This window comes from Leishmania panamensis, assembly GCF_000755165.1.
Source record: "Leishmania panamensis strain MHOM/PA/94/PSC-1 chromosome 30 sequence".
NCBI classification, from domain to species: Eukaryota; Euglenozoa; class Kinetoplastea; order Trypanosomatida; family Trypanosomatidae; genus Leishmania; species Leishmania panamensis.
The window spans coordinates 562,309-582,414 of NC_025877.1; the positions used below are offsets into that span (position 1 = coordinate 562,309).

Here is a 20,106-nt window from a genome sequence, read left to right on the forward strand (position 1 = left end):
GGGCCGGCCCGGCCCCGCACCCCTAGGAAACAACGCCGGCGCCTGGCGCCGCACCATGCCAACACCACCCTCCCTCCTGCCCCCAACCCCCAAATCCAACCTCTCAGAGCGCCAGCAGGCCACCGATCTTGTCTTTTCTCCGACCCACGCGCCCCAAAACTGCAAACTTTCCTCCTTCACAACGCGCGATTTACATCGCTGATAATCATGAATTTCGCCAAACGTGTTTCCTCGAAAAAGAGCCCTAATCGGAGTGCGGGAACCAGCACCAAGACTATGGGTACGCCAAAAGAAGCGGCCCAAAGAAGCCCCTCAAGGGTGCCACATGTGTCCTTTGCGGATGACATGCAAGTAGTGAGCATCCCTTCTGACCAAGACAACCCGTCGGATGTCTGGAGTATATACTCTTACGCAGCGTACACGACCAAGAAGGAGCAACGCTACCTTAAGCGTTCTCTGCAATCGCGCATTGACGAAGCGATCTCCAGCTGCTCCAACCTGTTCACTTTTGCAGACAACGACCAGGAAGGGAAGCGAAATGTGCACAATAGTGACTCTGACGGACACGTAGGCACATCGCTCGGAGCTTCGCTGACGGCGAAGGGCTACGGCAAAAGCATTGGAGCGTGCGCCATGTACGTGCTCTCAGTGTGGCCTTCCTTCCCCGCTAAACACCGACCCCCAATGTCTCCAAAGGTGCAAAGGTCGCTCGAGGCGTTGCAGGCTGGAACACGCCTGTACGTCTTTAACGAAAAGCCAAACTCTCCACTGCGCTGCGGCACAGCATTGCGTCTCTTGCGCAGCATCGACGGCAATGAGGCCAGTATTGCCATTTACAACGCCATGGAGCCCACCGTCATCGATGGTTACATCCCACTCTCGCTCATTGTGTCACTTTCTTTTGGATTGGAACCAGTGGAGCGGCAGCGGCACCTGAAAGGGAGCGGTAAAATCATGTGCAGTGACGGCAAGAAGAAGGTAGAGGAAACGAGCAAGCGAGCCTTCACGCTACACTGCGCTGCACCTGAGAGGTTTTATGTCACCTTCATCGCTGCGAACCAGGAAGACTTCAACAAGTGGGTTTGTGTCGTCGATTACTTTGTTCTCCTCAACGCCTATTGCAGGTCATACATGCAGTCGAACTAGTCTACAAAAAATAGGGGCCGGTATTGTGTTGAACGTTCTTTCATATTATACCCTCTGGGTCTTTTTCTTCCGTGCGTCTTTCTTACCGCTCCGTAGACTACCAATTGGCTACAAGGCTGCCCTACCATAGTGTCCCTAGCTCTTGCTTCTTTCGCTGCATTGTTACATACACCTACAGAGAAAAACAAGCAAAAAAAACGAATCAAAGAAACCTTCGCATACTCCTTTCCTTTAATCATCTCTCATTGCTATTCACGCAGTTCTACTGTAGGTCCTGCATTGGGTTGCTTTCATCATTCTACAGCTCATTGTGCTTTAGAGAAGTCATTGCTGCTTATTTGATTTTCCTATTCTAGCTTTTCATTCCGAATGCGCAAAAGTAACATCTAGTGCACAGTGCGCTGCTACAGTTTTGTTCTCCTGCATCAAATGCGTATCGAAATGTTTTCTTAAGAGATCACTGAAATAGTTGTGGAGTTGTTGTCATCACTCCGGCTCGACTGAGCCTGCTTGCATTAGCTCTGCACATGCTTGTATTACTATGACGCTCCTCCCTTTAGCTCATTCATTTGCGAGTGTCTACAACCTGGGATCTGGCGTCCTCTTATCTTACACATGCATTGGGTGTTCTTCACAGGTATCTTCGTTGCTCTCTCTCTCTCTGTATGTGTCACTCTTTTTTTTTTTTGCGTCTCCCCTTCGACTCCTTACTCGTGCATCTTACCTTGTAAAAGTCGTCATTCTCGTATGTTGACCATGTCACTGTACTCCGACATTGTGTCTGACCAGCTACCGGCGGCCATCTTGGCAGTTAGGAGCCATCTTTCAAATTGGAATCCCTCTCAGCTGGCTCGGACTGTTTTCACTGAGTTTATCGCCTTCTTACGGAAGTACTGGGCGTGCGCCATATACTTCATCATTATCAGAAAGCTGTACCGCATCTTGAGCCGCACCAACAAGCGTGCATCCAAGTCAAAAAGGATCAAGAGGTCCGCTGCCTCCATGCCTGACAGCAACGAGTCAGCTGCCGAGTGCGTGTCCACACCCCGCGCAGTGGATGTCAGCTTTCTCACTGACACTGCAGAATACGTGCCGTCGAAAAATCAGGTAATCGTCGGCGATGGAGTGATCGTAGTAAATCGAAATGACCGTTACGTAGAGGTATACGAGCGGAAGAACGTCGCTAGAGTAGACAGCGTTGAGGCAGAGGTCAATACTTTGCTTAAGGAGTTTGTGTCTCGTATCCAGAGATGAGTGTCACATAGCTAGTGGTCACTCTTCAAGTTTAAAGTCATCAGCTTCTTATCGCTTGCCTTTTCCATTCTCTTCTTTATTGAAGATCAACGGAAGAATTAGAGTATGCTTACTTCTTTTCCGGTGGGTTATTTCTGCCCATATCTCTTTTTGTGTGTTTGCTTCTTCATCTTGCAGAAAGCAGAAACACTTCCGCGCTTCTCTTAGTTTTGCATACCCCTCAAATGCCCTAAGACGCGCTTCGGCCAGTAAATACTCCTACACAAGATGCTCTCCCTAGCTCTCTTTTGTTTTATTCTTGGTGGACATAACGTGCTGTGCTCTCTCTCTTCTGAGCTGAATAAAAAAGGTTGATGCGACCAAACGAGAGTCACACATGGGTGCCAACTATGCTTCTTGGCTGCCACAGGAGGTGTCTCCAGAGACGCTCTTCATTGGTTTCAAGCTATACCAGGTAACCAATGTACTTTAGGATTCACCTTTTCAAGAGCACCTATCTTCTAACGTGCTCATCCTTCGCCATTGAAGGCGTCATTCCCGGTGCACCGTTGCTGGTTCTCATTAGCCTTCTGGACGCTCGTTGTCTCATTTGCTCTCGACTCCACCACCACAATTCCGGACTTACTATACATTTGTAGATTATGCATTGGCAGTGCCATATTTGGGCCCTTTTGTTGCTCTCTACTCGCTTGTGAGACGAGATGATGAGCCTAGATGATCGACCTATTGGGGGAGGGAGCGGCCCTAAGTCATTAGCTGGACCTTCGGAGCCTTCCGAGGACTTCAATTCCTGCTCGGTGAGCGAAGTGCTGTCACACAGTAACTGGAAGGCACGGAAGAATGGATACACGCGAATACAGGGGGACCCCATAAAGTACAAGAAACTTCTTCTTGACAGCCTCAAGCACATTACTAATGAAGGCAATACGACTGTGCAGGAGGCTGCCCTAGAGGCGCTTGTTATTGTTTTCTCCGAGTGCAATGACACGGAGCGCAGCCAGCTCGCTGAGGGAACGCTTCCAATGATTGTGGAGAAAGGCATAACAGGACGGCCCAAAGCCCTGCAGTTGAGCCAGCAGTTAATTTTTGCACTTGTAGAGGAGGGGAGCGGAGCTGCCGTGTTTAGCGCTCTCCTCCCTGCATTAGCGCATAAAACTCCGAAGAATAGACTCGTCGCAGCGCAAACAGTGACTTCGCTTGTATCAGAGTACGGGGTTCAACCGTTTCCCCTAAAAGAAATTCTGAAGGCGATGCAGCCCCTGTTTAACGACGCAAATCCCCAGGTTCGAAAAGAGGCGATCGCCTTGTGCTGTCAGTGCTATCGGTACATAGGTGCCAACATCAAAGGCTTTCTCACAGACTTACGAGAGGTTCAGCTACAGGAACTTCAGAAGCAATTTGAAAGTCTTAAGGTGGGTGAGAAGCCACCAAAGATGATCAAGGGAGGTGAGAATTGTCTTGCAGCAGTCAAGCCAATAGGATCTTTCACTAGTGACGATCCAGCTACTGTTGTTGACGATACCGGCTTCCAGCTTTTAGAGGAGTCACCAGTGATACCACGCCTCCCGAAGAAGTTCTTCCGCGTCGCGCTGGACAAGGAGACAACATGGCAAGACCGTGTTGAGTATGTGAACGAGCATCTCGTACCTCTCCTAGCCGCGCCTCGATTTCGTGCAAAGGACAACTACCACGAGCTTGCAGGCATGATGAAGGAGTACCTAATTGACCCACAAGCTCCACTGATGCTGCTCGGCTTCAAAATGGTGCAGGAATGTGCCCGTGGGTTGCGCAGTGACTTTGGCCCGCACGCGAGGCTCTTTGTTGTGCCATTGTTGGACAAAATGAAGGACAAGAAAGTGAGCGTTCAGCTTCATGTCATGAAGACTTTAGAGGGCTTGATCTGCTTCAACTGTGTCACGATGGATCAGTGCAATGAAGATTTTGACCAGGCGCTGCAGAGCAAGAACCCAACACAGCGCACAGTTCTGCTGAACTACCTCATTCGTATGGTGGACATCCTTGGCGACCGCGACCGCTACATCAAGCTGGGGCGCTCAACCGCGATGCTGATGCGCGTCGTCAACGACGAGAAGGCGTCCATTCGCGATGTGGCGTACGTGCTGCTTGATAGACTTGTCCGGGCCTTTGGTGAAGCTCAGTACAGGAGTGTTCTGGCACGCTTAGATGACAATCAACGTCGTAGTATGGCTGTTGCAGTGGCTCGAAGCGGGCCCACTGTGGGACAGCACTGTGCCGCCGTGCGACAAGCCTTGGACCTTTCTACTTCACAAAGCGGCGGCACCACAGGCACTACTCCATTTAACTCGCCTGCCAAAAAGGTACCTCGTGTCGAGGACTTGTCCGCGGCAACGTCAGCCCTAGCGTCAGCACCGCGAGTGCGTACCACATCCACATCCGACTCGACGGTTGTCGCACGGCGTCTCTCTGTTCTTGACAGGGAGGACGGTGCCGAGGCCGACATAGGGTCACGCAAGGTGGTGGTGCCGGAGCCGCCGCGAAACGTGCCGCTGCCGAACAAGGCTGTGACCTCGCACGCGCCGGGCGCAGAGCGGCTGTCTGTTGGGATAAGTCGTGTCGCTGCCGCGCGTGGCAGCGGTGCCGACCAAAGCAGCAACAAGACAGCAGCGGAGGACCCTGTGGCCATGGAGTCGCTGCTCCCGCCAAAGATGGAGTCCCTGACAATGATACTCGGGATGCTGAAGGGTGGCAACGTAGTGTTAGATATGGTGCGGTCGCGCGAGTGGGCGCGGCGGCAGGAGGGCATGAACAGACTCTTTGTCATGGTGCAGCAGTGGACACCGGCGCAGACTACACGCGCCATGGAGTACTTGGTGGTGTACATCCGAGCACACCCTTCCTTCCGTGAGCCGACTTTTCAAGTATTTACCATCATCACGCAAGTCTTCCAGGTGGCTCTGGCGAAGGTCGTGACGTTGACCTTGGCAGCTGGCTACGCTATTGTGTCTGGCTTCACCTCACGCCTTGCAGAGCCCAAGAGCAAGCCTTTGGTGCGCGAGGTGTGCGGCCTTATTGCCGGAAAACTTGGCCAGCGCTTTGTGGTGCGCCACATGTTGGACACGGCAACTATGATCAAGACACCGAAGCTGCTGCAGGAGGTGTGCGAGTACGTGCGGGAGGCGGTGCAACAGCAGCCAGACAGTGAGGAGGCTGAGCGAGATGCTGTGGAGGTCAAAGGAGCGCTGCATTTTGTCAAGACGGTGTGCGCTGACTTCAACAACACCGGTGTGCGACAGGAGGTGGTTCTGCTCCTCGTGGCCCTGCGTCGTTCGCCGCAGGCCTCGGCCACAGCGGTGGAGAGGTGCGTGGCGTCACTACAGCAGCCGCTGCCTGCCATGTACGAGCGAGAGCTGAGTCGATCTGAGGGCGTGACCAGGATTGCAGGGTCGTTGGTGGCGCCAAGAGCCTCAGTGGTACTCCCCGCTAGTGTACCAGCCGGGGGTGCGGCTGTACCGACACCGCGGTCCCCTACTGAGATTCGAGTGCGTCCGGTGAGCCAGTCATCCGGCCCCGGCCCGCGCGTGAGTGTCCTTGCACCGCTGTCACCGAGCCGCCCATCAGCCCACCGGCGCTCACTTAGCGACACTGAGGCATCTCCAGATTTTAACCGTCGCACTTCCTCTCACGGTGACGCGGTGGCGGTAACGCGGCTTACCGGTGAACGTACCAGCTCCTTGAGACCATTATCACGCAATAGCTGCTCTGTGACCGCGGCGCCGACAGGTCTCCGGCCCATCCTGCACGAGATTACTTCCGGTGAGGAGTGGCGTGATCGACTGAACGGTGTCCGGCACGCTGAGGCCTTTGTGGCACAGGCACCGCGGCCGCTCCCAGGCCACTGCGCCGCGGCGTTGCTCAAGGCTCTGCAAGGTCGCTTCGAGGAGGCCAACAAGAACATCGTTGTGGATGTGCTACGCTTCATTCCCGTGGTGGTCGATGCCGCTGGGCTGGAGGAGTGTCGTGCTGCGCTGCGGCAGCTGACTCCCGGTGTCTTGGCAATGCTGGGAGACCAGAAGAGTGCCTTGCGAGAAGAGGCACGTAACGTGGCGCTTTTCGCCATGAAGGTTGTGGGCCTTGAGTCTCTCCTGCCACTACTACAGCGGCCGCTGTCGTCGGACTCAAACATGTGTCGGCAGAACGCGCTGGAGATGATGGTGTGTGGGTTCGAGCGACTCCCTGCGGATGCGACGTTGCCACGCGCAGGAATGCAGCTGCTCACGCCAGCTGTGATAGCCTCCATGATGGACCGACTGCTTGATGTTCGTGTGGTCGCGGAGCAGGTGCTAGGCTGGATCCTAGGCGTTGTTGGTGAGGATGCGGTCATTCATAGCGTGCAGCAGCTCAAGCCAGCGGAGCAGCAGGTGGTGATGCCGGGGGTAACGCGGCAGATTGAGCACCGACGACGCCAAGCGCAGGAGAGGCAGCCAGAGGAGCAGCAAGAGCAACTCCCACCAACCGCGAAGGCTGACCCGTCCTTCTCAACAGCCACTACCGGCACTCACGACAATGAAGAGAGTCACCGCGTGACGCCACAACCAGCTACGCCGCGAACAAACAGCCTCGGCACCTCACGCACGGCCAACAGCGGCGCCACAACACCGCGTCGCCTGTCGGCCGCCCACATCCCGTGCGATATGCGGCTGGGCAACACCACCATGCGGAAGAATGGTAACTATGCTGGCACACCGGCACCGGAACTTGCGACGCGAACCCGACCAAACCACCAGGAACCTGCGAGTGTTGCAGTTGAGCAGTCGCCACTGCCGTCGAAACCTTCGACCACTGCGCGCAAGGACGAAGCCGCGATGCCAGCTCTGGCATCCACCGGCAGGCCCGCCGCAAGAGCCTCGGCAAACCGGAGTCCTCTGTTCACTGTGTCGAATGCGGCGCGCACCCCTGCCACGTGCACTGACACCTTTCCTCTTACGGAGGGCGACGAGGAGCTTTACACCATACGTGAGATCCTTGTCGGGCTGCGATCGGCTACCTCCGATGTGGCGCTGGCAATGTGCAAAGACTTTCGTCGTCACCTGTGCGCCGGTGTCGACTGCGGCACCCCGGAGGTGGTCCAGGTGATGGTGGAGCGTTTGTACGAAAACACCCAGCACTTTGATAGTGGCTTGGCTCAAGCGTTGATCGAGTGCCTGACTTCGATGTTTATGATCCCGCGCTGTGCAATGCGGTGTCATAGTCAGCTTCTGTTTCGTGTACTGGGCTCTTTCTTTGACTGCCTGCTGTCGGAGAAGTTCTCGCTGCACGAGCCAGTCATCAAAGCCTTAAATGCCACGACGCTGAAGCTGCTGGAGGGCTGCCCGACTAACGACGTGTTCAGCGCGCTGCTGTCTCGATTGACCGCCTACTCTACCACCTACCTCTCCACTGGCCACAAAGCCGACCTGAAGTTCATCCAGGTGACTGTGAAGTGTGTGATGCGAGTGCATTTTACCAAGGTGAGCGCTGACACCATCATTCTGTGCTGCCACGAGTACTTGTTGCAGCACCCACCAAGTGCGTTTCGCAACTTGGACGACTTGCCGATCCGGACGGTGAAGACAATCTTACAGACGACAACAAAGCGAGACGGGGCATCACTCCTCACCACAGCCGAGAACCTTGTAGGGCCGCAGAATCTCGTCACGCACTTCATTCGCGCCTGTCTCCAGTTGCGCGACAAGGCCGCCAAGGAGAGGAGTCAGAATGAGCAGCAGGCGATCGAGGATAGCCGGAACGAGCAGCGGGCGAGTCAGTCGCCGCCCCCTCTTCCTGAAAGAGAAAAAACCTGCTCCCTGCCATCGCAGCTGACCACAACCGCTGCTACGATTAGTGCTGCTGCTACTGTCGCCCCCACCAGAGCTGCTGCTACTGTCGCCCCCACCAGAGCTGCTGCTACTGTCGCCCCCACCAGAGCTGCTGCTACTGTCGCCCCCACCAGAGCTGCTGCTACTGTCGCCCCCACCAGAGCTGCTGCTACTGGCACAGCCCCGACCACTGCCATGGCCTTGGTCACCCCTAGGCAGGGTATCGTCACCCCGACGCAGCGAAAGAGGCTCGTGAGTCACCACGTTGACCCCAACACAACACCGGCATCTTCCCTGAACGGAACCGTGGTGGCTGCTCCTGGTGGCTTCTCTGCAGGTTCTTCACCGTCCACAGTCGCGTGTAGGGTGCGCACCCCCCGGAAAGTGCATTCAGAGCTACAAACTATTACTGCCGCCTCTCAGAGTCCACCAGCGAGCACGACAGCAAGCTCGTCTGCAGTAGCCACCCCGCTCACAGTGCCGCTGCGGGGTGGGCTAAACGGGCCCGCGTCTTCAAGTCAAGAAAATGCGTCGCTAGCGGCTCTGGGGGATGCCACGAAGAGCCTGATGGAGATCTTTGCCCACATTCGCAACCATGTCACTTCGAGCAGTGGAATCGATGAGCTTTATTCATTTCTGAAGGAGGTACCACCGAGCATCTACGAGGAAGCGTTTTGCGTGAACTTCAATCGCTGCTCGGAAGCGTTCCGGCTGTACATTAAGCGAAAACTAGAGCGCAAGGTTGAGGAGGACTCTACCAGGCCTGCGAACTTCCAGCTGCCACCGGCCATTCAGAATCTGTCTTAGTCCCTTTCGTTGTGGTTCTCCCTAGTAATCCTCATCACCCTTCTCGCATTTAGAGAGGCATAACCGCTCGTACCGCCCGTCGTACTTCGTGGCAGGCTCAGTGTGGCTGCGCACTAGGCTACCCGTTCTTCCTCAGTTCTTGCGCGCGTGTGTTTTTGTTCCTCATGCCACCTCGCTGATCCCTTCGTGGCCGTGCTGTGGCCAGACCTTTTCCTCCCACAAAAAAGGTGCACTGCGGACTCGTTCTTGCATTATGTTTTCCTTGCCGGATTAACATCCCTAATGACGCGGAGGGAGGTGGACACACCTCAGCGGGTGGTATCCCGGGCACTAGCGTCCCCGCTCCGTGTGGGGAGGCCGAGTAGCCCCTCTATCCCTGCCACCACTTGTGGTGGTGACAGGGTCGTGTGCTGGCGGCGGGAGGGATGCCAGAGTGGTGTGTATCGCTGCTGACGTCTGCGGCCAGGCCGTGGGTGGCACTGCGTCGGAGCGATCTGCGACGGTGGACACGCTTGCACGATCCATGCGATGGGGAGGCTGTCAGTGTGGCTCGAACGCATCTCGCCCGGCCCTCGCTGCCCACTGCTGTGGGGAGTCTGGGCCTCCCCGAGGAATGCGCCGCGCGGCGACCGGCCTGATGGGGTTTGGTGCTGGGGCCGTGCTGGTGTGGCTGGGTCGGTCGGCGCATGTGTGTGGCGCGTGTGTCTGCGGCTGTTTCGCCTTGCGCGATGGGGCCTGTGACAGGGTCAGGTGCTGAGGTGGTGGTGTGACGTCCTGTTGTATGGCAGAGAGAGTGGGCACGGTGCGAAGGAGGATAAGAACAGGGAAGAAAGGACTGAGCACATGGAGAGAAAGAGCGGCCGCTTCACTGGGCTGCTGCTCGTACGTTCTCTTCTCTGCATCGTTATATATATATATATATATATATATATATATTTCGTGTCTGCCTGTGGTACGCCCTCTCGCTTAGTGTTTTTGTCTGCTTCTCTGCGCAGCGCTTTTTTTCCTTTGGTTGTTGTGTGTGCCGTGCCTCTTCCACCCACCAATCACTGGCATCCCCAAGGACGGCTTAATCGTGCGGTTCTTTTCCTCTTCCTCGTTTTCTCTGTCTTCGAAGTTTCATTCTCCCACCGGTATGCTGATCTGATTCTCTCTCCTTTTTTTTATCCGTTGGAGGTCGCGTTGAGTGGAGAGCAAAGCGCTCCCCTCCCCCTTCATCCTGAGAAACACATTGGGTGTCTTTTCACAACCAACGCGTCTTGGTATATCGCGGTGTGCCCACGCATCCCACCCCATTTTTCCGCCTTTTCTTTTCAGGTATCGTGAGGTGGCCGAGGGAGAGAGGAAGAGGGAGAAGCGAGTTCGTTTACGTAGAAGAGGGAGGGAGGAGAGGGGGAGGGGGGCTCTGATCTCAGCTGTGAGGATCATATACAACTGAAAAGAGATGGTCTATGTTTCTCCTTTATGGTCTCGTTCCTCACGGCGATCTGAATCATTAGATGTTTTTTTATTATTATTATTGGTTGTCGTCATTGATTCGCTTCACCGTATGGCCACCAGGCTGGCTTGTGCGTATGAGGGAGTCGTCATTAGGGTGCCAGGGGATGTCTCCCCTCCCTCTCTTACTCACTGCTTTTATTATTTTCGTTTTATATCCGAAATAGACGTTTCACTCAGAGAGAAAGTGTGCGCATGTGTGCGCGCATGTGTGGTGTATGTATCTGTGCTTTGGAGAACTCAACCAAGAAGGCGCGTGCTGCGCGCAGCGGGTACCTTACAGGGTGTTGAGACAGCTGTGTTTTGCAGTCCCCCTTTCTCCTCCTGCGCAAGGGGCTTACCGGCGTGGGCACATATCCTCGCAGGGAGAGGGATTAATGGCACCCCCTCCCTTCTGCCTCGCTCTTTCGTTCTGCGGTGGTGCGTTTTTTTTTTTGGCTTGTGTGTTCTCTTCTGTACAGCTTTTCGCTCTCGCTCTATTTCTCTCTTATACATGCAGACACACAGATGATTTTCTCAAGTAGAGACGGAACAGTAAGCATTGTTCCTCCCCCCTTTCCTTTTACCTCTTTCCTCCGTGTCAGGGAAACTTGGCGAACACTTTCGATCCTTTCCTCTTTCCTTCCCCATGCTGTGTGCGAGTGCATTGGATGCAGTGCCACGACTCCGCCATGTGCACGCGTAATAGACATGCGCACATGTATGCTGGCGTCCATGTGCGGCAATTCTCGTCTGTTCTGGCTACGAGAATTTGCGGGGTGTTGATGGGACGCACCAGGACGGGTCGCATTCAGAGGCTGGAAAGTGAAAGAAGTGGCGCTGTTTTGATAAGCAGAACAAAGTGCGTTGTCATCGCCGTTTTCGCCGCTGCTTGTCTTTGCCAACGCGAGGTTGAGCCACCCTGTGCAGCCATGTGGTACGCCTCTTCACCTTCACTCTACCGCTGCTCCTTTTCACGTTGTCGTGCCTGGTACATGCGCGCCTGAATGACTTTCTTCCCTCCCCTAAAACACCCACCCAAAACACACACGCATGGTTTCATATTGAAGCAAACAAACTCTCACTTTCCCAACCTCGATTCCCTCGCTCAACGAAGCTTATCTAGGCGATTTTGCCTTTGCGAATGGTGCTACTGCTGCCTTGTGATTCTGCGCATGAACAGGTACTGGACGCCTATCAAGTACTTGCCCGCCACCGCGCTGTTGGTGGTGGTGGAATCTGAGGTGGTCAAGTGTGTAGCGACAGACTCGGCAGCCTCCTCGTGGCACTGCCGGTTGTGACTGCCTTGGCGTCCATTTGGTTGCAGGTGGGAGGGTCAATCAAAGGAAGTCACCTCGAGCCACGCCTGGCCCATGCTGTGGCACGTCATTCCGGTGCCTCCTACGTGTCTTAACCTCTTCTACTGCTACGCGACCGCTTTTGCGTAGAAGGGGGCTAACGGCGTGCACCTTGTCAGCCGTGCATCCTGTCAGCCGTGCTGGCGTTTACGGACTTTGTGCTGCGCATGGTTGCATCCAGAATTCACCTTCCGTAAGGCACTGCTGTTCTAGAGACGTATGGAGAAAGCGATCTGCTAACGCACGCATTTTAACGAAAACAGCAACGGCAGAAAAGTCGCCATGTGGACACTTGCACCCACGTGTGTGTGTGTGTGTACACGCATACGCGACAGTGAGTGAGTACGGCAAGGACGCTGTTGAAGTTCGCGGCGAACCGCCTGGTCTCCCGATTGTTGTTGCGGGTCGCGAGCGTGTTTGAATCAAAACAAGTAGATACACCGAAAACAACAAAGAAGTGGAAGTTGTCTACAATTATTACGTGCAGCACCATGGGGTGTGTGAGGGGCTCACTTGCTATCGTACTTCTTTTCGGATTTCGACGTTCTTTGGTAATAGTGGGCCACCCCAGTGTGTTATACCCAGGGTTCAGTACCCCCACTCATTCTGGGGGGGGGGAGCAGGCAGCCTGCAGACTGTCCTCGAGTATGCGATTGCACGAACTATTGATGTCGGTGGACACATCTGGGCTGGCGTTGCGCTGAAGACACGCTCGGTTATGACCACGTTTGGAGCCGCATGCTGCAAATCACGTCGACGATTCAGCGAATACTTGAGACCCCCACTTTTTTTTGTCTTTGCTGCGTTGCGGTGATGCTGAGCGTGGCTCTGGACACATCCTGCGCTCTATGGAGTGACATTGCAGTGGGCTGAGCGACGCCAATCAGTGCTGACTGACCCGCCTCCTTGACAATCGCCGTAGCGCAACAGAGATAAGTGTGCGGCGGCTGTATGCCTATCTTTGCTGATTTGTTCGTGACGGAAAGGACGCGTTGAAACGAAAAATTCCACGTTTTTTTTTCCTTTCCTCGTTGCGTATATCGGTGAATACCGTGGATGGTGGGTGCGTATGAGTTGTTGGAAACGGTTAAAGTTGAGCGCATCACAGTGGATGGACAATGCGCCTCTTTTTCAAATTCACTTTCTCACTCGCGTTGTCTGCATTCCTTCGCTTCGCCATTTTTCTCTTCTTTCTGCACGAGTGATGCAATGACTCCTCACGTTTCCCGCCTGCAGCTGTGCACCCAGTACTTGCTCAGCTTCTCTTTTTTTTTTGTTAAAGCCCTTTACGCTTCTGCACAGTGTGTGTCGGGCGATTGCGCTCATTCTTTACTACTCCTTTGACCCTCCGACATTTGCAGCATCTTCCTCCCTCATCTCTTTTTCCCTTTTTTTTCACTTGCTCTGCATACCTGTAGTTTCTGATGTGTGCCCGGTACACGTACACTCCCCAGACACATTTCACATTTGCCCACATACACTGTTTCCCCCCTCCCATACGAGCACACACACACACACACACACGCATACATACACACGTGTGTAGGTGGCCATTGTAAACCTACCCTTCTACTCTGCGCCTCCTTCCTTGTTTTTGAAGAGCATGCACATGTAGAGTACTCGCGGAAAATCTCCGTCACTCCCAGCCTCGTTGTTGCTCATTTTTATCTGCACATCAAACAGCAGAAACACACGCTCGAGAAGAAAAACAGGTCGAATATGCGCCAGACTTCGGACGAAGATAGCAACGCATCGGACTACGACGAGGGCACCGAAACGACGGAGGAAGAGGCGTCTGAAAGTGGGTCGCAGTCGTCCCGTCGATCTGGGGACGGGCTCTCCATCCCGCTCCCTGGCAGCCCGCAGACGTCTCCTGCCGCGGTCATCTCCACAGTCGGCTGTATAGACAGCGCTCCGTCACCGAGCAATATCAGCGCCTACTCCCCCATCCAAAGCCGTAACGCCGACCGCGGCCGCCCATCGCAGGGTTTGGCTGCCTTAATAATGGATAGCGCCACTCCGTCCGCTGTGCTTGGTGGCCAGCTCATGACAAACAACCCCAATGATGAGCGGATTGAGGTGCGCAACGCCGAGAACGTGGGGACTCCACGCGCGGCGCTTCGGCCGTCGTATGCGGAGGAGGTGACCGAGGGTCGTAGCGGCGGCATGGGGAAGCCAATCGAGAATGCACCGCACGATGAGGCCATTCCAGTGTCGCCATCGGGTAGTCAGGTAGCGACGCCGATGACAATGAGGACGGGACAGATGATACCTCCGGATGACGATGATGACGATAGGGAAGAGGAGGGCGAGGAGGACGAGGAGGACACTGAGCTCGATGAGGGACGCGAGTATCGCGCGGAGGGCTACGCCGGTCAGAAGCCCATCGATCTTACAGAAGCGGCGCCCTTGATGCAGGCCGGCGATCTACAGCTCGGGTACAACCCTGCCAAGTACAGTCGTATCAACGCCACCGCCAACCGTGAGATGCAGGACCTTTTCAAGCAGATCATGAAGTATGAGCCCTTTACAGCGGAGTTGCCAGCCAAGCTACGGCCGTTTGTGCCGGACTACATCCCTGCGATCGGTGATCTCGACCCCTTTCTCAAGGTTCCGCGGCCGGACGGAATTCCAGATGGCCTGGGCCTTGAGATGGTCGATGAACCAGCAATTCCGCAGTCGAATCCAGCAGTGGTGTTGCTGGAGTTGAACGCCACTAACGCTCACGGTGTTGCGGCAGACATTGTGGATTCACTTGAGAACGCGGCGAATCGGCCGGAGGTGATCGATCGGTGGATTTCCGACATCAAAAAGGTGCATTACAAGAAGGCACTACCGACAGTGAACTACCAACGACCCATGCCCGACATCGAGACGCTCATGCAGGTATGGCCGCAGCAGTTTGAAGAGGTTCTGAACTCTGACGTGGCTTTCCCTCCGTCGAACATCAACCTCGACCTCGATCAGTATGTGCGGACGCTGTGCGCCATCTTGGACATTCCCACTTATAGCTCCCTGATTGACTCGCTGCACGTCATGTTCACCCTCTATGAGGAGTTCCGATCCAATCAACACTTCCAGCACGTTTGACGAGGATCCCTAGTATGGGTCCGAGTGAAGAGAAGTGTTTGACTGTTTTTGTGTCCGCGCCTTCTTCCTTTGACTAGAGATGCTGGAGGTGGCAGCGAAGAGGGAGGGAGGGAGGGAGGGGGGGGGGGAGGGCAGCCAAGATGAACTTGAGTGTGCTCTCCGTCCACTGAGCTGAATGCGCAGGCACATATGACTTGAGCATGTACGACGATACCCCCCCCTCCTCCTCCCTACACCAGAAAAAAGAGATTCCGTGACTTTGGCTTAGGTAGAGTGGCACAAGTGGGCCCTGGTGATTTGTGCTCGTCTCTTTCTCTCTCTGGCGCATTTGCGCCTGAGGAACTTTTACATCATTGGGTGAAGGTCGTGGTGTGCATGCCGTGTTTGTCATCTCTCCTCTCCCCCTCTTTTTCTCTTCCCCTTTTTCGCCGCGAGCAAACGTCTGTCTGCGTACTTAGCGCAGGCACACGGGTACACGTCCACTCGGGCACACACACACAGAGAGAGAGAGCGAGAGAGAGAGACGCAGCGTTGCATGCATCTCTCTCTCTCTGTGTGTATGTATGTATGAGGTGCTGATGGCAGTCATCCTTCAATGTTCTCTCTCTTCTCGTCTCCTTGCTCTTCTTCTCTGTGACGAGCATGTACTGGGGAGACACTGCCGTCCACTTCTATGTATGTATGTGTGCGTATGAGGGGGGTGGGGTGGGGCAGGGGGAAGGGGTGGATGCGGGTTACTTGGTAAGCCTGTGCACCTCTCAACCCCCCTCATGTGAACTCACTGGATAGCGTGTTGCGTGTATGTGTGTGTAGTGCACCTGAGAAGGTATGCCATAGCCGAAAGTACAAGCGTAGCGGAGGAGGGGAGGACACGAGTAGGCATCCCTGCGTCTGTAGTGTCTGCGACTGTATGATGGTGCATTTTTTGCCGTAATGTTGGTTCACGTGTCCGTGCTATCTCTTTTTCTCCCGCACCAACTGATGCCTCCTTTTTGCGTGCCGACTCGAACAACTACTGGCGTCTGCGCACACTCACATTATTCAACTTTGCCTTCTCTCGTTTCACACCCTAACTCCCTCACGTTTCCTTTTGTTTTTATTTGTTCTTCACCCTTTTCGTGCGTTCTCTGGTGTTTGGGGTGCGGTGGTGAAACGCAACTCTGCCGTCTGCAGTACTATCATTGCTACGCTGACCTTATTGTCCACCCGTCGACAGAGAACGAGAGAAAAGAACGCGTGAAGTTTTGAGCATAGGCACTGGTGTGTACGCTGCGATAGTGTTCATCACAGGACACACACACACACATACACACACACATACCCACGCACACACCCACGCACCCATACACGCACACATACATGCAAACGCGTAGGCACTACTGATACACGCTGATACACTCAACAGCGGTGCTTTGTTCTCTCGTGGCGCAGCTGTTCATCGAGGCACACTCACAAGCATCTTCGCAGAGGCAGCTTACCCAAGGACAAGGTACAGTACTTGTTAATTTTGGCGCACCGCATCCGACTTGTCCCCCCCCCCCCCACGTGCCTCAGCGCCTTTGTAGGGCCAACCTTATCACACTGTGTTGTCTGCATCTACTCACTTCGGCGTTCGCTGAGCTTCAGAGTCAACTCATCTCTCATCAGTTCATCTTATCTTCGTGCATACTGTAAAGGCACATTTATACGGCTGCAAAATGTCACAGATGATGCAGCATCACTTCTTCACAGGCCCAGGCGAAGCAGCAGCAACAGCAATGCCCCCAAGTGACCGCGGCGATGTGTCGCCGGTGTGGTCGATCTATGACGACTACTGGTGTGACGTCTCCCAGGATGCCGAGGTGGAAGATGGAGAGGTGGGCAGCTATGTAGGTACAACGCCGCGCCGGCTACCCTTCATCTCGGACCCGGTGCCTTTCATGACGTTGAAAGGTTCACAATTGAAGAAAGAAGCACCGATTCGTCGGGGTGCTCAGGGGGCCGTGTACTCGGCGTTCGACGCAGCCACCATCACACCTGCGGAGGACGCGAACGCAAAGAACCTTCTTTCCCACGAGGTCTGCAGGGAGCATGAGTGCGCCGAACAGGTTGCAGGTGACGGTCAACGGCCCGCGCGGTGCGGTCGGCATGTTGCCGTAAAGCGCATTTTTATTCAGGCAAGCGACTTCGGTGCACACGACATCTCCGCGACGGTACTGCGTGAGGTAACGCTGCATCGCTTTGTAAGCGACAAGCAAGCTGCGTGTCTTGCGGCAGCGAGTGCGTCTTACTCCACTACTTCAGCCTCCAGCGCCGCGCCGCGTGCAGAGGACGATCAAGGTCGGGCCCTCTGTGATCTCATTGACGACTCCGCGCGAGTCGTCTACCTCTACCGTGTTGTGGAAGCCCCGCACAGGGAGATGTGCCTTGTGATGGAACTCGCGGCGACCAACCTGGAGCAGGCCATTTTTCCGCACGGAGCCCGTGGCGCCTCAAAGCGTGGCATGGTTGGCTACAGGCAGAAGCCCGGTGCGACCTCCCTGTTCGGCACCTCTGCCTCTACTGGTGTCGGCGGTGGTCTGAGCCTGTCCTCCGTCTCGCCGTCTACAAAGCCTAACACTGCTGCGGCGACAGAATACCCGCAGGGATCATCGCCCTCTTTGCCACACTCTCGAATGCCGCTCGTGCGCTACTTGCTGCGGCGCCTGCTACGTCTCGTGTGTTTCCTACACGAGACGTGCGGTGTGGTGCATCGAGACTTGAAGCTGAGCAATGTACTGGTGACGAAGGACGCTGGGCTTCGACTCGGTGACTTTGGGTCTGCGCGTTTCATTCCTCCTTTGCGCTCGGATGCGAAGATCCAGACTCAGAACTCTCCCTCTTTCACCGAGTCTCACGCAGCAGCTGCGAGCCAGCGTGAGCAACTCCCCTGCACACCGCCATCGATGCGCACGACACTTCACTATCGACCCCCCGAAGTGCTCCTCGGAGACCCGGCGTGCCGCACCGCGGCAGATGTGTGGGCGTTAGGTGTGATCTTTGCTCAGCTGCTGCTGCAGAAGGCCTTGTTCCACTCGGAGAGCGAGTTAGACCTGCTAGGGGCAATTCAGAAGCTTCTGGGAGTGCCGGCGCACTGTGCGCCGCCGTCGTGGCTCGCTGCTCCTTCGGTGCCCGTCCCGCCAGTGGGCGGGGAATTCGCTGCGCAAGTCTCAGTTCCTCAGGCAAGTTTCCCGTACAAGTTCCACGCCGGTGTCGTACCTGCTGACGGGCTGGACCTGCTGTCTCGGATGCTGCACCAGCAACCCGAGTCCCGCATCTCCGCCCGCGACGCACTACAGCATCCTTTCCTGAACTTTGAAGGTCGTTCTGCGGCGGCTACACACGACGACGACGAGCAAGGGCGAGCATTGTGGCAGGAGAGGGTGACGACAGTGCTGCGTGAGCAGACGGCGGGGCCCATACACGGCATGGGAGGTGAGCGGTGGCCCATGTTTATGAGGCTCGCTGATAACTCGGACGAGGAGGATGAGGAGGACGATGTCATCCCACTCCGCGTTAGCTTAGGCGGGTGTACGTCATACTAAGCCCACACCCCATTTTGTTTCCATTTTGTTTTCGTTTTTCTTACAACGCTCTAGTCGAGTTCAAAAAAACAGGCAGAGGCGCAGAGTGACACGGTTACGTTACCTCCTACCCCCTCCCCGTACGCCGCACCCTGCGCATAAACCGACGCACAAACCTACACACAGAGAAAAGGCGTGAGCACGCCTTTTCTCTCCCCCTTCCCCACTCTGCGAGTGAGTAGCTGGTACGCGGAGTGCGCATCTTCTCATCTCATGCGACCGTGTCACCATCTTGCTCTGGCTTGAGGCCAAGCGACTGAGCTCATCAAGTGGAACAGATGGGTTGCTCGTCTGTCTTGAGGCTGGTGATACGATGGGGGGGGGGCGTGGTTCTGAGGTTTGTGTGCCTTTGCTGGTCTCTCTGCCCCTTTGGTCTGGTTATCAGGTGCAGCTTTTGCGCAGACGGACAGATCTCATCCAGCTATGCATGAAATAACGCTTCTTGCTACCCCTCTTTCCTCTCTGTAGCTCTTTGCGTCTTCCTACTTTGTTTCCCCCTTGTTGACGTCTTCACGAACTCGCGCACTTTTGGGCTTTGCGTGCAGATCGTACACGACACCATCGTTGCTATTCCACAAAAGAGACTGTACCCAAGAGAAAGTACGCTCCTCGTCTTTTCTTTCCCCCATACTTTCCCATTTTCCCGCCTTCCCCCCCCCCCCTGTGGCACCGCAACCATCGAGCTTCCTTCAGTACCACACAGGCACATACGCCGAAAAGAAAGTTATCCGAGAAAAAGTTCATATTTCTTCGCTTCTGCATTGCCGCCTCCGTCGTGGTAGAGCACAATACACCGGTAATTACAGGCTTCCTGCAGACGCAAACACTGTGTTGAGTGAACTCCACGATCGCAGGCGTTGAGGTGGCGAAAACAGTGCTAAAAGAAAGGCACCCCACCACCCCACCCCACCCCCCGAAGAAAAAAAATTGACCTGTGCGCGCATTTACACGAGGCTCTCTCTGTAGTTCTATTTGTCTGTGCGTGTGCGTGTGCGTGTCGCACTCGCTTTTTTGACCGCCGCGTAGGCGTCAGTGCTCCTCGCCTTTCTCCTTTCTCTCTCCCCCTTTCTTTGGCCTTTAGGTAGAGCGGAAGGTAACGCTGAAAGGTAAAACAGACTGCTACACAAGCAGCTAAAGAAGGCAAGAAGGGACGCGCCCCAAAGAAAAGGAAAGCCTAATCACCCACCCACCCACTTATGCAAAGAGGTAGAGCAAGACGCAATCATACCGATACCTACAAAGCTTACGCACCCACACAGATTTCGAGAAGCCACAGGCAATTCTCTGAGGTTGCAAGGCAAAGCACCAATACGCCTCTCCTGCTCATCCCCCGAAAAAAAGGGAAATAAAACGTGTTCACGTACGCACTGATAAATTGGTTTTGGTGGTGAGGGACTACAGCGCCATACAGGACCCCTCAAATTCATGTTGATTGCGCACTCTTACTTGTACATGTTCCTTTGATTGCACTCTTTGCTGCCGGCAGAGCTTAAAACCTTTTCTTTGTCATTTTAAGAGCCTTCGTGGTCGAGGTCG

General features: G+C 55.0%; 5 protein-coding genes across 5 annotated transcripts, besides 2 other annotated features; all 5 read left to right on the top strand.

Moving 5' to 3' along the window:
• Positions 1-276: 276 nt before the first annotated feature.
• Positions 277-1,146, top strand: LPMP_301710 (hypothetical protein; the record flags this gene model as incomplete). The annotated part of the gene is made up of 1 exon (XM_010702894.1): positions 277-1,146. The coding sequence occupies one exon, from the start codon at positions 277-279 to the stop codon at positions 1,144-1,146; it is 870 nt and encodes a 289-aa protein (XP_010701196.1).
• Positions 1,147-1,893: 747 nt separating this feature from the next.
• LPMP_301720 (hypothetical protein) lies at positions 1,894-2,400 on the top strand (the record flags this gene model as incomplete). Its single annotated transcript, XM_010702895.1, has 1 exon — positions 1,894-2,400. One exon carries the CDS (start codon positions 1,894-1,896, stop codon positions 2,398-2,400), a length of 507 nt encoding a protein of 168 aa, XP_010701197.1.
• A 1,022-nt stretch (positions 2,401-3,422) lies between these two features.
• LPMP_301730 (hypothetical protein) lies at positions 3,423-9,044 on the top strand (the record flags this gene model as incomplete). Its single annotated transcript, XM_010702896.1, has 1 exon — positions 3,423-9,044. One exon carries the CDS (start codon positions 3,423-3,425, stop codon positions 9,042-9,044), a length of 5,622 nt encoding a protein of 1,873 aa, XP_010701198.1.
• A 299-nt stretch (positions 9,045-9,343) lies between these two features.
• Positions 9,344-9,833: a repeat region.
• Positions 9,834-12,503: 2,670 nt separating this feature from the next.
• Positions 12,504-12,873: a repeat region.
• A 1,009-nt stretch (positions 12,874-13,882) lies between these two features.
• Positions 13,883-14,968, top strand: LPMP_301740 (intraflagellar transport complex B protein, putative; the record flags this gene model as incomplete). The annotated part of the gene is made up of 1 exon (XM_010702897.1): positions 13,883-14,968. One exon carries the CDS (start codon positions 13,883-13,885, stop codon positions 14,966-14,968), a length of 1,086 nt encoding a protein of 361 aa, XP_010701199.1.
• Positions 14,969-16,665: 1,697 nt separating this feature from the next.
• Positions 16,666-18,531, top strand: LPMP_301750 (protein kinase, putative; the record flags this gene model as incomplete). The annotated part of the gene is made up of 1 exon (XM_010702898.1): positions 16,666-18,531. One exon carries the CDS (start codon positions 16,666-16,668, stop codon positions 18,529-18,531), a length of 1,866 nt encoding a protein of 621 aa, XP_010701200.1.
• Positions 18,532-20,106: the final 1,575 nt, after the last annotated feature.